Source organism: Hippocampus bargibanti, linkage group LG17 (assembly GCF_051943395.1).
Source record: "Hippocampus bargibanti isolate YZ-2025 linkage group LG17, ASM5194339v1, whole genome shotgun sequence".
Lineage (NCBI taxonomy): Eukaryota > Metazoa > Chordata > Actinopteri > Syngnathiformes > Syngnathidae > Hippocampus > Hippocampus bargibanti.
The window spans coordinates 4903008-4920592 of record NC_142750.1 but is presented as its reverse complement, the minus strand read 5'-3'; the positions used below and the strand labels follow the sequence as shown (position 1 = coordinate 4920592).

The 17585-nt window shown below is 42.7% G+C and overlaps 2 protein-coding genes across 2 annotated transcripts in view; one reads left to right on the top strand and one right to left on the bottom strand.

Annotated features, from left to right (window-relative positions):
- Nucleotides 1-13979, top strand: part of arhgap23a (Rho GTPase activating protein 23a) — a 38080-nt gene extending 24101 nt beyond the window's left edge. The window contains 17 exon segments of the mRNA XM_089018353.1: nucleotides 1271-1382; nucleotides 1458-1497; nucleotides 1667-1804; nucleotides 3199-3489; nucleotides 3567-3628; nucleotides 3696-3744; nucleotides 3746-3815; nucleotides 4862-4980; nucleotides 5050-5202; nucleotides 5328-5406; nucleotides 5481-5554; nucleotides 5636-5725; nucleotides 7002-7127; nucleotides 7203-7244; nucleotides 7377-7470; nucleotides 9415-9446; nucleotides 11005-13979. Of these exon segments, the coding sequence (XP_088874479.1) occupies nucleotides 1271-1382; nucleotides 1458-1497; nucleotides 1667-1804; nucleotides 3199-3489; nucleotides 3567-3628; nucleotides 3696-3744; nucleotides 3746-3815; nucleotides 4862-4980; nucleotides 5050-5202; nucleotides 5328-5406; nucleotides 5481-5554; nucleotides 5636-5725; nucleotides 7002-7127; nucleotides 7203-7244; nucleotides 7377-7470; nucleotides 9415-9446; nucleotides 11005-12081 (2648 nt within the window). The 3' untranslated portion in view covers nucleotides 12082-13979.
- A 1353-nt stretch (nucleotides 13980-15332) lies between these two features.
- On the bottom strand, nucleotides 15333-17296 carry hexim1 (HEXIM P-TEFb complex subunit 1). Its single transcript, XM_089018635.1, has one exon. The coding sequence runs from the start codon at nucleotides 16973-16975 to the stop codon at nucleotides 16022-16024; it is 954 nt and encodes a 317-aa protein (XP_088874761.1). The 5' UTR covers nucleotides 16976-17296; the 3' UTR covers nucleotides 15333-16021.
- Between the last annotated feature and the right edge of the window lie 289 nt (nucleotides 17297-17585).

The window sequence follows — 17585 nt, the reverse complement described above, 5'->3', positions numbered from 1 at the left end:
CACCCCACCTCACCAACGCTTGCATCTGAAATGCTGCAAGCTTCTTTTCACGCAAAAGAAGCTTGTGTGATGTTGAAGGAACCTTTGCTTAGCTAGGCCGAAATATCTTTCCATCAGTCAAATCAAGGGATTTCCTTTTTCTGTTGAGCCATGTGCAATTTTTTTATTTGTATGTTTGATTTGAGCAGTTTTATTTCTTTTTAATGTATACCCATACCAAAAAGACACTGACTATTTCTTGAGATATGATAGGAAAGTCATTGATTTGTCATAAGCAATTATAATGTTCCAGCAATTAGTCGGTACCCTGTTAGCATTTCCCTGGAACCGATATCCTCTGCGCATCAATAATTTCCCCTCTTTCGAATAGTTTTAACTCAACGTTTCTCAACTAATTTAACAGCGTTGCTGTCACAGAGGTAATTAACTTGAAAATGAAAATGATTTTTAATATTTTAGTCTGTTCCTTGTAAGAATGTGCCATACAGTAATTAAATAGTTCACGATGGTAACAAGGGAGGTACTTATTTTCCATAAATTAGTCAACACCCTGTGAGTAAACCACAGCCACATATGATTTTTAATATTTTCGTCTGTTCCTTGGAAGAATGTGCCATACAGTAATCAAATAGTTTATGATTGTATCAAGGGAAGTACTTATTTTCCATAAATTAGTCAACAGCCTTTGAGTAAACCATACTTAATTTTGAATGAAAACAACCCAAGGATTTTTTTCCAGTAATTAGTAATGGTGTATTGCCATGAGCAAAGAATAGTGTTCCAGCAATTAGTCACTAACCTGTTAGCATTTTTTATTTACTGTATTTTACAAGTACTTTTTTTATTTAGTACTATTAAGTACTATTAAGTACTTAAGTAAATAGTACTATTTTATTATTATTACTATTGTTATTTTATTGATTTGTTGAATTGTTGCACTTTGGACATTTTTTGGGGGGCATTTTGCATGCTTGCATCGTAATTCTGGCCACAGTTTTGCATATGTAAAAAAAAAGCAGTTTAAGATGATACACTTTATTTTGGAAGGTTCAAATGTCAGCGTTTAAGAAGTACACCTGAGGTCATTACCATCTTCCTGCTTGCTTGCTCACTCATCCCACCCCATCGTCACTCAATCCGACATCGACGGCCATTAGCATTACATCACCATTCTTTCTTTTCTTTCCTCCATCCCATCCATCTATCCTCCCTTTTTTTCCTTTTCTTTCTTTTCTTCACATCTCCACTGTTTGGTGCCGTCGCTGGGCAGGCGCTATTAAATCAGGTCGCCGTTCCTCCTATCTTCTAGCCGTCACCGCCGAGCGCTCCAAGTCCTGCGACGAGGGACTCAACGTCTTCCGGGACGACGGCCGAGTTTTCTCGTAAGTTCACGCGCACGTAGAAACCGCTCATTGGTCGAAAGTGATGTCATTCCACGGGCTTTGTTTTTCCAACAGGAGGCTGCCGAAGAGAGTCAAGAGCTTCTTTGCTGATGGGGTGAGTTATATGACTGGTACTTTTTATATACAATGAATATTTATATTACACCAAAGCCGGAAAAAACATTACAAGTCATGTCCCTCCGTTACATTCAACTTAATAGTTTTTTTTTGTGGTCTGGTGTTCAATCTAACAAATGGCAACGGTTTCTTACGTCTTTTTTTAGTCTCTGGACAACTTGGGCGCGGCAGAGGAGGTGCGCTCCAAACGTCACTCCACGTCCGAGTTGGGCAACATCAGCTACAGCGACGTGCGGCGGGAAGGCTGGTTGCACTTCAAGCAGATCCTCACAGAAAAGGGCAAGGTGGGCGGAGTCACGGAGACCAGATAGCGGGATTTTTTTAATGTTAAAAATTGAGGGTTTTTTTCCCCATTAGAATTCTGCACACAACGCCACATAATGATGTCACCAGCAAATAAATAAATGGATGATGATGAATGAATGAACAAACAGATGGATAGATGAACAAACGTATATGTGGATGATGGATTAACGAATGAATGCATGAATGAATGAATGACTGAATGAATGAACGAATGAATGAACTGATGGATAGATGAACGAACTGATGGATAGATGAATCAATGAATGAGCAGATGGATGAACAAATAGATCGATTAATCAACAAATGAACAAACAGACAGATGGATGAATGAATGAACTGATGGATAGATGAACAAACTGATGGATGGATGAATCAATGAATGAATGAGCAGATGGATGAACAAATAGATATATTAATCAACAAATGAATAAACAAACGGATGGATGGATGAACATACAGATGGATGTATGAACAAATGGATGAATGAATGCACAAACAGATGGATGGACGGATGAACAAATGGATGGATGAATGAATGAACAAACGGATAGAATGATGAACGAACGGATGGATGAACAAATGGATGGATGGATGGGTTAATGAATGAATGAATAAACGGATGGATGAACAAACAGATGGATGGATGAACAAACAGACAGATGGATGGATGAACAGATGGATCGAAGGATGAAAAACAGATGGATGGATGAATGAATGAACAAACGGATAGATTGATGAACGAACGGATAGATTGATGAATGAACGGATGGATGAACAAACAGACAGATGGATGGATGAACAGATGGATCGAAGGATGAAAAACAGATGGATGGATGAATGAATGAACAAACAGATAGATTGATGAACGAACGGATAGATTGATGAATGAACGGATGAATGAATGAACAAACGGATAGAATGATGAACGAACGGATGGATGAACAAATGGATGGATGGGTTAATGAATGAATGAATAAACGGATGGATGAACAAACAGACAGATGGATGGATGAACAGATGGATCGAAGGATGAAAAACAGATGGATGGATGAATGAATGAATGAACAAACGGGTGGATGGATGAACAAACTGATGGATGGATGAATCGATGAATGAATGAATGAATGAATTGATAGATGGATGGATGAACAAATGGATGGTTGGATGGATGAACAAACGGATGGTCGGATGAATGGATAAATGAATGAATTAACAAACAGATGGATGGATGAACGACCAAATGGATGGATGGAGTGATGGTATGGATAGTTAAAATCCATTTTAGAATAATGCAGCGGCAGCATAACAAAATGTAGAAAACCGCTGCAAATGACATCCAACCGATGGCACTTTCTCTCTGTGTCTGCGGCAGAAGGTGGGCAGCGGCATGCGCCCGTGGAAGCGCGTCTTCTCGGTGCTGCGCTCGCAGTCGCTCTTCCTGTACAAGGACAAGCGCGAGGCGGTGCTACGCGGCGCCGAAGACGAGCAACCCATCAGCATCCGCGGCTGCCTGGTGGACATCGCTTACAGCGAGACCAAACGCAAACACGCCCTCAGGCTCACCACGCAGGATTTTTGCGAGTACCTGCTGCAGGCCGAGGACCGAGACCACATGTTGGACTGGATCCAGGTCATCAGGGAGAACAGCAAGACGGACAGCGAGGTGAGCACAATCCTTTCCATTTCCGGAAAAGATGATTCATTTTGCTGCAATATGAAACTTTCTCAAATCTGTGACAGGAGCTGGGATTTTCCAGGCAGGCGCTGATCAATAAGAAACTGAATGACTACAGGAAGCAGAGGTGAGGCGCGGCTCGTCGCCCAACGGTTGCATTTCAACTCCATCTTTTTGACTTTGGCCCTCTGCAGCCCAACGGGCAGCAAACCCGACTCTTCGCCCAGGATGTCCCGCATGAATGCCTCCCTTCCTCCTCGCCAAGACCGAAAACGCTTTGGGTGCGCCGCGCTCCCCCAAACCAGATGGTAAAGGTCCGTATCATCCATACATATCCCAAGCATTTTTTTATGGGATCTTTTAGAAACGTGTTGATTTTAACTCATTCACTGCCAGACAATATGTACTCAAAATTGTGTCTTTCACCCCCCAAAATAATAATAAACTAATGAATGAATGAATAAATAAATAAATAAATAAATAAATAAATAAATAAATGAATCAGTGGATTAATTAATCAATTAATATATGAATGAATGAATGAATGAATGAATGAATGAATGAATGAATGAATGAATGAATGAATGAATGAATGACACATACACACACACATACCCTTCTATAGGTTGGTCCTTAACTCATTCACTGCCAGACAATATGTACTCAAAATTGTGTCTTTCACCCCCCAAAATAATAATAAACTAATGAATAATATATATATATATATATATATATATATATATATATATATATATATATATATATATATATATATATATATATATATATATATGAATAAATAATAAATAAATATATGAATGAATGAATGAATGACACATACACACACATACCCTTCTATAGGTTGGTCCTTAACTCATTCACTGACAATGTGCAAAAAATGTGTCCACTGCAGTGCCAGGGTTTTTGTCATTGTCACTTGAATTCCAGGACCCACAGATTATTGAATTTTGGGACTACATAAACATTCAATGCAGTGTAAGAAACTTTAGACTCTCTTCTTTCATCAGGAAAAAAAAAAGTTAATTCCTAAGTTATATGAGTCTTGAGTTATCCAAGGTTGAAATGGGGGCGGCTGTACAAAATACAATACATACGCTTTAACAACGGCTTTAACAAAGCGCTAACATGGACAAAAGGCAAATGCTGCCGCCTTGTGAAACATTACCAGAGGTCTGACCAGCTCTTTATCAGCACCCTGCGCAGCAAAAAAAAAACCAAAACCCAAATTAATTCGGGAATGGCGCTCTACGTCATGCTTTTCAATTCCCGAATAAATTCGGGAAAGGCAGTGAATTAATTAATTCGAATTGCATTCTCTTGCCGTTTTATTTATCCTCAGAAGAGAGCAGCCCGCCCAAGTCTCCGTGGGGCATCAACATCATGAAGAAAAGCAAGAAAGCCGGACCGAAAGCTTTTGGTGTCAGGCTGGAGGATTGCCTACCGGGTGTCAACAACAAGGTCCGCCCCTCCTTCCCTTCCAAAAACGACTCACTTGACACTCATTACGGCGATCCGATTTTGATCCAGTTCATCCCGCTGATCGTGGAGATCTGCTGCGGCCTGGTGGAGGATATGGGATTGGAGTATACGGGTATCTACCGTGTGCCCGGGAACAACGCTATGGTCTCGCTGCTACAGGAGCAACTCAACAAGGGCGTCGACATCAACCCGGCGGAGGAGGTCAGGGTGCAAGACGTTGTCAAATTGAGTATTTTATGCTACTAGCTTAAAATTGACGTAGCCATATCTAACTGTATTTTGGTAAAACGTTGTAATTCGCACCTCTTTCTGTTTGTTATGGACAGAAGTGGCAGGACCTCAACGTCGTCAGCAGTTTACTTAAATCGTTCTTCAGGAAACTTCCGGAGCCTCTTTTTACTAACGGTAAGTCCTACCTATCACAAAAACACACACACACACACTAAAAGTCACACTTTCCCTGTGCGACGCCTGTGCAGACAAGTACAATGATTTCATCGAGGCCAACAGAATGGAAGAGGCATCGGAGAGACTGAAGACCATGAAGAAGCTGGTACGCTCAATTGTGTTCGTGTCACGCTGCTTTCAGATGGATTATTTGATCCTGAGTCTTTATTATTTTGCCTGTGTGTAGATTCGAGACCTTCCAGATTACTACTACCACACGCTCAAGTTCTTGGTGTGTCACTTGAAGACGGTGGCTGACCATTCTGATAAAAACAAGGTGGGTGATATGACCAAAAGAAAGATATATATATATATATATATATATATTCCACATTTTGTTATGCTGTCGCTGCTTTATTCTAAAGTGGATTTTAACTCTATCCATACCATCACTCCATCCATCTATTTATTCATCAATCCATCTGTTTGTTCATTCATTCATTTATACATTCATCCGACCATCCGTTTGTTCATCCATCCAACCATCCATTTGTTCATCCATCCATCTATCAATTCATTCATTCATATTCATTCATTCATCGATTCATCCATCCATCAGTTTGTTCATCCATCCACCCATTTTGTTCATTCATTCATCTGTTTTTCATACTTCGATCCATCTGTTCATCCATCCATCCATCCATCCATCTGTTTGTTCATATATATATATGAGCGCCTTCTTCTCCTCGACCGTAATTTTCTTTTGTGTCCTCCTTGGCTGAACACTAGCCTGTAGTGGGGTCTTTTTCGGCCCCAAAAAAAGCAAAAGTATCCATTCGATAACAGACAATGTATGCACTCTGAGAAAGGTGGTGTGGAAAAGTAGTCCGGCAGCCACGACGGTGGTGCTGTTCGGCCGTGTGGTTTGGTGTTCTTCCGCCGAAAACTAGTCCGCCAGCCATTGTGGCGCTCCGTGTGTTTCCCGAAAACTAGTTGCATGCCAAGATTATATTTTCGCAAATTTAATGTTCGTAAGGCGAAAAGTTCATTAGCTAAAGCGTTCGTAAACTGAGGTATCACAGCATTTATGGATAGTGTCTGTCGCCAAATATATTTTTTTGCCGTTGATCCTGATATTATATTGGTAGCAGGTAGATATTTCCTTTTTCTGGCAAAGAATACAAATTACCGTATTTTCCTGTGTCTACGGCGCACCCAGGCCTTGATTATTCTTTTCACAAGATGACCCTGTGCCTTATACGCGGATGCGGCTTATATGTGAAGTAATATTGACCTCCAACAGGTCTCGTAACTACTGTCATCAGCCACCGACTCCATTTCCTCCCTGTGGAAGAAGTCATGCATCACCCCAGCACTTATAATGCCTTATTTTTGGAAAACTTTTCTATATTTCTATATTATATTTAAAAAAACTATTTTCATTCATTGAAGGTGCGCCTTATAGTCCGGCGCACCTTATATATGTAAAAGTTTGAAAGTACACCATTCATTGGGGGTCCGCCTAGTACTCCATCGCGCCTTGTACACCGGAAAGTACACTGGTTTACCCCTCTGTCGAATTTCCAACTACATTTTATTCATGTGTGTGTCAGATGGAGCCCCGTAACCTGGCTCTGGTGTTTGGGCCAACGCTGGTGCGCACATCTGAGGACAACATGAAGGACATGGTCACACACATGCCAGATCGCTACAAGATAGTGGAAACGCTCATACAGCATGTGAGAGTACACACAAACACACACACTCACACAATGTAATCATGTCAAAATAAATGTTTTATGTCGTTCCCGCAGTACCTCTGGTTCTTCAGCGAGGAGCCAGACAAGGATGAAAAGGTTTGAAACTAGCAAATCTCAACATAATAATAAAAATGATAATAATAATAATAATAATAATAATAATAATAATAATAATAATAATAATAACACCAAAAGCTATACATTGAAAGATTTGTTTTTTTAATACAGACGCCAGTGGACACTGAAGACGTGCAGCCCGTCCCCAACATCGACCACTTACTTTCCAACATCGGGCGGACGGCTTTGCTCGGTGAAGCCTCAGGTGAGCAACGCCGCTAACCGCTAGCACACGATTGCTGGTCTAGCTTGCACTGCATGCTAACGCTACGATGTTGTTCTTCAAAATACAGTAAAGTCTCGTTATATCGATATTCTCGGGAGTCGGAAAAAATATCGATATAACCAGACTATCGATATATCCGATCCTGCGGCATGTAAATTTTCTCCTCACGTTCATAGAAATAGTATCGTAATAAGCAGTACTATCGATATAACGAGACTTTACTGTAATAGTTGAATATTTTTCCTGCACAATACTTAATCTTTTTCAAATCAGAATTCCCTCCCTCCTTTCCATTGTCGCACCAGCGTGTTGCATGAGAACACGATTAGCTCGGTTAGCATTTAGCTTTCAGTGCACTTTTATTTCCTGCTGTCTTCTCTTACTTTGTATTTCTCTCTGCATGTCGCTCATCTTGTGACTTTCACTTTGCTTACCTCTCTTAGCTGAGCCTGTGGAGCAACCTCTGCGGTAGGACGCCAACACGTGTGTGTGTGTGTGTGTGTGTGTGTGTGTGTGTGTGTGTGTGTGTGTGTGTGTGTGTGTGTGTGTGTGTGTGTGTGTGTGTGTGTGTGTGTGTGTGTGTGTGTGTGTGTGTGTTTGTGTATATGTGTGTGTGTGTGTGTGACATAATGTGTTTTGGTGCATGAGTGTATGTGTGTCTCGTTTGTGTGCGTGTCATGGTGACAATGCGATTTTGTCCCCCTAGTTGCAACCAGAGCTTTGTCAGAGCATACTGCCTTCATCACTCAAAAACTGTGTGTGTGTGTGTGTGTGTGTGTGCGCAACATTTCTGCCATGATAAAATAATAATAATAATAACAATAATATATTTGATTTTTTTTTACATTGATTATAATGGAAAGTGATGTTTCGGTTTTTGAACAAATCGGTTTTCGAACATGTTTCTGGAGTGGATTATGGTCAAAAACCGAGGTATCACTATACATCATTGGATTATTTTTTTAGTTCCAGTTTGAGTGAATGCTGTCGCGCGTGGCTGCCGCTGCTCGCTCGCAGAAAAAATATCCTGTGACTGTAAAGTGTCCTTGAGAGTTTTGAAAGACCCTTATAAATGAAATGTATTCTATTTATTAGCTATATGACTATCTAGCTACTTAGATAACTATCTAGCTGGCTATCTATTAGCTACATGTTAGCTAGCTAGCTAGCTTTCGATCTATTTGAGTTACTACTGGGTTGAGTGGACGCTGGCGCGTGTGGCTGCCGCTGCTCACCCGCAGAAAAACTGATCCTGTGACTGTGAAGTGACCTTGAGAGTTTTGAAAGGCGCCTATAAATACAATGTGTTATTATTATTATTATTATTATTATTATTATTATTATTATTATTATTATTATTATTATTATTATAAGACTAAATTTTGTAATGACTACATTGCTCTGTCAGCGACTGAAACTTCTGACGATCTTTGTTGTGCTTTCCTTTGTATTAATATCCTCGTTCAATCGGAGAAATTTGTGTATCCTCCTCCTCCTCGTGCGTGCGTGCGTGCGTGCGTGTGTGTGTGTGTGTGTGTGTGTGTGTGTGTGTGTGTGTGTGTGTGTGTGTGTGTGTGTGTGTGTGCACGCGCGCGTGTGTGTGTGTGTGTGTGTGTGTGTGTGTGTGTGTGTGTGTGTGTGTGTGTGTGTGTGTGTGTGTGTGTGTGTGTGTCAAGTCAAGAGGGCACAGAGAAAATCCGATTTAGTGCGATGCCTTTTTTTTAATTGTTAATACCAAAGTGATTTGCTGCCCTCTAATGGTGGGAGGGTGTTACTGGAAGACATTTGCCTTTGGTCAACCCCATCCTCCATTTTGATATCATCTTCTAGATACAGTTTGCGAACACCAGGTGTCTCTGTGCCTTCCTTGTGAAACCTTTTTTTATGTCCGTGTCACTAATTGTCATTTTTATTTCCGTTCAGACTCCACCAACAGTGACTCTGCGAAATCAAAGGTAAATAATAAATGTCAGTTTCTCATGCTAGCTAGCTAGCCGCCACTTTTCACTAGTGATACAATACAATACATATTGGTTTATATAGCACTTTAACAAAAGCTGAAGCTGTAACAAAGCGCTTAACATGGACGGCTATCAAATACAAGCACTCCCCTACTTAAGAACATTAGAGTTACGAACATTTTTGAAGTAACATAATGTAGTATTCTCTCCAATTGTACATGTACATTTCGTTATAGAGCATATATTTTAATGAAATGTTTAGTTTTCAGTACAAACCAATATAGGTTACTTATACAAGCCTGATAACACATTTATATAAACCTTAAACATACTTATAAAAGTCTTAAAAATACATTCCATACAAAATATAGCACTGAAGCAACTTACAAACAAATTCACCTTACGAACAACCATTCGGAATGTATCTCGTTCGGAAGTTGGGGAGTTTCTATACAGGAAAGTGAAGCTTCGTGAAGCACTTGTGATACTTTTTGATTCGTCTAGATGGCACTCTTGGTTTAAAGACTCGGTGGATTTGAAGACATTTCCTTTCCACTCACCTCCCTATTTAAACCAAGATATATTTTGACTCCTCCAAGTGCTTCATGAAGCTTTGTTTTCCCATTATTAGTTTTCACAGTTAAACTTTTGGACGATAAATCAGAGTTAAAAGAAAAAAAGTAGTGACACACACAATGCATTTTTTTCAACAATTAACTAATTCACTGCCATTCAGGAATTTAATTGGGACTTGAAAATATGACGTAGAGCGCAATTTTCCAATTTGTTCATATTTTGTTTTTTGATTTTTTTGGGGTGCTGATAAAGTGCTGGCCATGGCCACTGGCAATGTTTTTTCCTTTCCACAAAGGGGCAGCATTGCCCTTTTTTCCATGTTAGCGCTTTGTTCTAGCTTCAGCTGTTGTTAAAGCGCTATATAAACCAATTTGTATGTATTGCATTGTATTTTATGACGTAGAGCGCCGTTTTCCAATTTGTTCAGATTTTTTTTTTTTTTTTTTTTTTTTTGGTGCTGATAAAGCGCTGGCCATGGCCTCTGACAATGTTTTTTTTTCTTTTCCACAAAGGGCTAGCATTTTCCTTTTTCCATGCCGGTGCTTTGTTTCAGCTTCAGCTGTTGTTAAAGCGCTATATAAACCAATATGTATGTATTGTATTGTATTTTGAACAGCCACCCTCATTTCAAGCTCATATAACTCCAGATCCATATAATTTAGGAATTAACTCTTTTTTTTCGGATGAAAGAAAAGTCTTTTAATGCCATATTGAATGTTTATGTAGTCCTAAAACTCAATATGCTGCGGGTCCTGCAATTTGAGTGACAATGACAAAAACCCTGTCACTGGGGTGGAGACATTGCAGCTCACCCTCAAAATAAACAGATTGTCTGGAAATAATCAACAGAGTCACAAAAAGAAGGACACACCTGGAGTATGATGATGAAGTTTCGCAACAGAAACAACCAGAAATAATGCACAAAATCTGGAGTGGTGCAATAATCCAATGTTTTTTCCCATTTTTTGTTCCATAGGGCTCTTGGGGGTCCAAAAAAGACCTCACAGCCAAGGACTTTCTCACTCTGTCCATCATGTCGGCGGTGACGGGCCGTAAGCGGCGCAAGCGTCACAACGCTCGGCGCGTGGGCAGCAGCACCGACGACGACTCGGAGCACGAACCCGTCAAGGTGGAGGAGGGGGGCGAAGAGGTGGAGGAGGAAGAGGAAGAGGCGGGAAGCGGCGGCGCTCCTCATGCGGAGGGAGACGAGGAGGAAGAGGAAGTGAAAGAAGAGGAACAAGCGGCGGCGCCGAAATGCGGCAAGGAGGAAGAAGAGGCGGGAGGAAGGGCGGACGCCCGCTCCATCGTATCGGGCTACTCGACGCTATCCACTTTGGGCCGCAGCCTCGGGGCGGATGACGCCGACGACGAGCGCAGCGAGCTGGTGAGCGAGACGGACAACGAGAGCGGTTTCGCCTCCCGCGAGCGTCCCGTTAAGCCCACGCCGCCGCCTCTGCCTCCCAAACCCTCGGCGTGCGCGACGGCGGGCGACGTCGGCGGGCCGCGCTCCGCCACGCCGTCGTCAACGTCTTCCTCGCACAGGGGACCCACGTTCAACTCGCATAAACTCATCCAGTGCGACACCCTCGCGCGCAAGAAGATGAAAGCTCGCTCGCTGGATCTTCTGGAAATCCCCGCCGCCGTCGACGTAGACGCCGGCGCGCCCACGACAAGGAGCCACACGTCATCAGGAAGCAGCCAGGAGAACCTCCGCGTCTCCCGACCGAGGTTACCAGCGCCGTCGCCTCCTAGCGAGGCGGCGTCCTTCGCCCCTTCCGGCAAATCCCTCCGCGCTCGGCTTCTGGGTTCGGCGGACGACCTGCGAAGCGTTGGGATGCGCGCGCCGCTCTCGCCCGAGAGTCGTCGCAAGAGGCGAGCCTGGCGCCGACACACCGTGGTGGCGTCGCCCACCGAGGCCTCCGGCGAAAAACGACCGCCGCTGCCCGTCACAGAGTTTCCGCTATCGCCCGTCAGCCCCGAAGGAGACGACGCCGTCCGACGAGGGTCTTCTGGCCATCTGGCGCCCACGTCCAGGTTTCACCAGTACCTTTGATTGACAGCGACCAATCTCCCAGCGTGTGAGAAAAGATGTGATGGGGAAAGGAAATTGGATTGGCCTTTATTAGTCTCGCAGTGGAGAAATTTCACATTTGTCAGCAGCCAAGTCACAAAAGGAAAGGAAGAAGTAGAAAAAAAAACAAAATACAGGAGCTGCTGTAAAGGCAGCCACTCTCGCGGCGCCATCTTGAAGTCAAAACAAATGAAAAATTAATCGTAATAATATGACGACACAAAGACACAGTCGTTCAACCTTCGGCACTTTCTGCACCGTCTTTGTTGTATGAAGCAGTTCAAGATAAAAGAGGAGAGTATCAAAGCATCCTTTTCACCAATGGATCAGAGACATCACGGTGAAACGTGCGCGTCTGCTACAAGCTAAATGTTTAAAAAAAACACGAAGCTGTATAGCGTTCATTGACCGAAAGAGATCTTAAATCCGCAAATAAATCCGCTTCAATTCCAAGCCGCGACTCACAATTTCACATACGCCTCGGCGCTCTGCGCCTTTCTTCTCATCGTAAATAAACAAATCACCACCGGAGGGCGATGATAGCGACCAATAAGGGTCTTTCGGGTGTCCACGTCCAAGTTTCACCAATACCCCTTTATTAGCATGATTGACATCCGCGGATATTGCGCAACTTGCTCGTCCATCACATGACAATGAAGGGCAATCCAAGCGAAAAAACTCCATTGTCGCCGCCCATTGTGCCACGGACGCGTTGTCACGAACGCAACTGATCTTGACGTGGTTCAGGCTGCCCCCACGCCCGGCTGCGGGTCAGCGCACTGGCTTGTTTTCTTTTCTTTTTTTAATCTAAATCCATTGCCAAAGCTTTCTCGTTTTGTTACTTCTTGGTAATTGTGTATTTTATAGGGTGGAGACACACTCTGACCTCATTATCACCATCCCTCCACTCCCCCTTCACTGCGCAAAAAGTTTTGGGTAACCACTAAACTTGTTTAAAGGATAACTGACACCATTTTTTTGTTTCCTAACTGACATCAGAAAAACGTTTTATAGCATCTAAAATACCCGAAACACGCAGGCTGACATTTTTAGTCAAATCCAAAACACCAATAAAAATGACTTAAAATGTGCTAAAACTGCAACAAATTGAGCTGCCAATTGGGCATTTTCAGAAAGTCCCGCCCCCAGTTCGTGACGTCACGTCAAGACGTCTTGCATTGCTGGTGAATCAAAACAATGGCTTCAGATTCTGACAATATGCTTTCTTGTTACTCATCCAGTTATGAATATGATTCAAATAGTTCTGAAGAGGAAAGCATACATGTTTGCAATCGATTAAAAGGAGTCCTCCCATATCAATTTTAGCTGTCAATCACAGCAATGTAGCACCCAGAAAATGCACAAGATGGCGCCCAAGCTGCTGGGAATTTGTGTCAACTAGTATCAAATAGTAGTCTTGGTGCAACACACAACGATTCACCATCGTGTTATTTATGTTTTTTTCCTTCTAATTTCGCCATCAACACGAAGTTTTCAGAGCAAACAAAGTACCCAAAATGCATTGTGTGTCGCTTTCTCGGTCAGGGGCGTTCCTTCGGTGACGTCACGTCAGGAATCGTCACCAACTCGAAAACAAGACTTCCTGAATCTTCAGTGCGGGTCTTACAACGTAAAATATGGCTATATGCTGTGGAATATTTGTGAAATGCGCTCAGTGGAAGTCATTTGAAGTGATTTTACAAATTATGGACACAACTTGTCTGGAGGCGTCGGCTGTCCTTTAAATATCGCTATTCTCATCCAGTCAGCTTTGATGGTGGCCCAAAACTTTTGCTCAGGATTCCCATTGTTTTATCCCGCATGAATTTTACCCTGGAAATGATGGTGCTTTTTTTTTTTGGGGGGGGGGGGGGGGGGGGGGCGTAGAGGAATAATTCAAAACTTGTCATGTGATCATGGTCGGTTGCTTTTCCTCCATTTTTTTTTTTTTGTCTTGTAACATTTGTACAAAGTCGTATTAAGTTGTACATATAAAAGGTTTCTTTTTAACCTTAATCATAATAATTTTGTTATGGTTTACAAACATTTCTCCAGACGCTACTTGAAATGTTCCCTTAATATATTGTTTGCATAAGCAGTATATATATATATATATATATATATATATATATATATATATATATATATATATATATATATATATATATATATATATACTTTTTTTGTATTGTGACATCAAAGTTTACGAAGGCCTTTTTCTTGTGTCAGGATCATCACCCATTTTATGTTTTACCCTAATTTTAACTTCCTGGTCACGTGACTTCAAACCTCACAACTTTTCTTTACGTTCAAATAAGTGCCTCCTTTCTGGAATGTTCCGCAGTGCCATGCTGGCATCTTATCCCCTTCCTCGTCTCCAAAGATATGTTCAATAAATTTGTATAAGAAGAAAAAAAAGGCAAAGAAAAAGCACACTATGCACTCTCTTATGTGGTGTAAACTAAAACGTGTTGCTTATGTTTTTGTACAGAATATGTAACATATTGTCCCTTTTCTGTGTACATTTTTTTTTGGAATGGCTTATGAGTATAACTCTGCTTAGCTTATTATTATATATGATGTAAATAAACATAAGTATGTTTCAAATCATCAATTGGTTTTATCGTTTGAAATGCTAAGTGGCGCCCTCCTATGGACCAAAAGTGATGAATCATCCAGTTAGAAAATTTAAACACAAAATTGGGCACACTCCTGTCTTAAGAATGTGTCATCTTGGTGGTGAAGTGAGTTGAGGAATTTCATTTTGAGCGTTACGTTACTACTTATTTTTTGAACATATTTTTGCACATGTCTGGCAGTGAATAGTTAGTAATAGAATAGTACAACAGACTTCTTAGGCAACATAGGCTTAGTTATGCTGATGATGTGATATCAGAGCAAATGGGGCAATCAGGCCAGTTGTAGACCCCATACTCAGGCAGGACAATAAAAGTAATCAGTCAGGACAATAGAAGTCATCAGTGTAGCCGCAGGGAGTAGTCCTCTGCCCCCCCCCCCAACCTGGGACCAATCATAGGACAATAGGGATATATAGAGGGCCGAAACCACCAGCAAAAGATTTTAGTTCGCTGACGAAGCCTCTTGGATAAGAAGTGAAACGTCCGACACCTTTAAAGAAGTACAGATGACGGCTGAAGAAACCTTTTCATCGTTAGGTCAATGTGTGTATGCGTTGTAATAAACTGTTAACACGGAATACACAATTGGCACACAATTGTGTTATTTTGTAAGATTTTTATTGAACATCTGTTATCACACCCACAAACTGGTAAAACGTTAAACAATGGACGTAACTGGCCTGATCGCTTGTCGTTTCTTGATGTTGTAATGGAGAAAATGCAACACAACTTTAACCCCCCCCCCCCCCCAACAAAAAAATATTTGACAGGAAAACGTGAACTACAGACTGGATAAAAGTTGTTTTTGTGATAACTTTTACCCTCAAGCCAAACATTAACAAACAAACAAAAATGAAGACCAGATAGTAAAAAAAAAATGCTTTTGTAATGTCCCAAAAAAGTTTTTTTTTTCACTACAGTATTTCTTATATCTTATGCCAAATCCCAAAATTTTATGAAGCCCAGATAGAACAAAACAGTAGTTTATACACTGACAGTTTGTAACCATCGCCCAAATATTAACCAAACAAAATTGACCAAATAAGAAAGCAATTTTACATGGACATTTTCAACTCAGACGGCATGTTGACAAAAAAATAGGTCTGCTTCGGGAAAATAATAGCGTTATTATTTAATAGCATCATAACCGAAAGAAAATGGTTGCTTTTTATAATCTTCTGGCCAAATGGTAACTCCTCCCCCCGCCCCAAAAAAAGTCCAAATGGGAAGAAGTTACTGTGTTCTTATTACCTAGTTGTGAACAGTGTTGTTGTTGACGGTCCCTAACTGTCATTGACTGGCTGGCTCCGGAGCAGGAGCTCGGTATTTTGGGCCTTCAGTCTTTCAAGCTCTCGCTCCAGTTCCCGGAGGCGCTCCAGGGGCTCCTCCACGCTCACGCCGCCTCCCCCGCCGCCTCCGGGCTCCACGGCCGCGCGTCTCAGCCGGTTGTTCTCCTCCTCCAAGCGGGACATGCACTTCTCCAGCTCCAGGTATTCTCTCACCAGCTCCTGCTTGGTCATGTTCTGCAAACTCTCGACGTGATACATCTCGTAGGTCTCAGAAAAGTCCCGCTGGAGAAACTCCCCGCCGGCGTTACCCGGCCTCCCGATGCCATCGCTGCTTCCTCCGCCTCCCCCTCCGCCGCCTCCGCTCCCGTCGTCGTCCTCCTCGTCGTCGTGCTCGAAAAGGTCCTCCTCGCTTCCGGTGTCGTCCGGTCGCCGAGTCTCTGTGTTGAGATCCGGCTCCTCGCGGTCGTGCTCGTCCATGAGGAACTGGGTTGTGTTGTACGGAGCCACCGGGAGCCCCTTGGCGAACATCTCCTCGCGTAGGCGAGACGCCCGGGCGGTCTCTCGCTCCTCCAGCGCCTTTCGCTCCTCCCACGAAAGTTTGTAGTATGGCTTCCAGTTGCGCTTCTTTTTGGCGGCGCGTCGTCGGTGTCGTTTCCTTCCCAGTCGCGCGTCCACGACGAGGCAGGTGTCCGAGTCAACCTGGAGGACCCCAGTTGGCGGCGGTGCTTCCCCGACGTTGGGGGACTCCTTTCCGGGACACTCCCCCCTTAACTTGTTGGTGCTGACATCCAGGGGATGTTTGCCGCTTCTCTGGCGCCCTCTGTCGCCGTTATGCGGTGGTGCTGCAGAGTAGCTGGCTGGGAGATGCTTGGAGCCACCGCCGCTGCTCCCACCTGATGGGCTGGCCGAACTTTTCAGGTGGTCGATCTGCTCCGCTGGTTCTGTCATGGTGATGCTCCTCTTTATCTTTCTTCTAGATTTTCAACGCATTTTAAAACCCCTTTCGGTTATAATTTAAATTAAAAAGTTTGTTAAATAGGAGTTTAACAAAAAAAACAAATATCCACAAGGAGTAAGCAACCCCTCGCCCGCAAAAAAAATAAGTTGAAAGAAAAAAAAATGTAAAAAAAAAAAAAAAAAAAAAAAAAAAGTCAAACTAATGACTGAACGACACTCCTCTGAGGGTTTGACACTGTTAACCGTTTCAACGCTGCCACAGCCTCGCATCTACTCGGAGACAACGTCCCGCCGTCACAACAGCGTCCAGTATGCCGTTCCAGTGGAGGGAGCTCGCATTTATATATACGCTCCGCCCCCCTCCGCGCGTATGGCGTCGCTTGCTTCTACCCAGGGATTATGGGATATGAAGTTCAAAGTCCCCACAGATTGCCGTCAAAGTGACTCAATGAACTACAGTGACCATAAGGCTCGGAAAAACGACCAGCCTGACAGCCAATCGTATGCAGGGCTGAGTCAAGAGCACGCGGCGACCTCATTCGACGCGGATTGGTCGAGAAAAGGGTTTTGCTGTTGCTAAGATCATTGAATTTTTCTATTG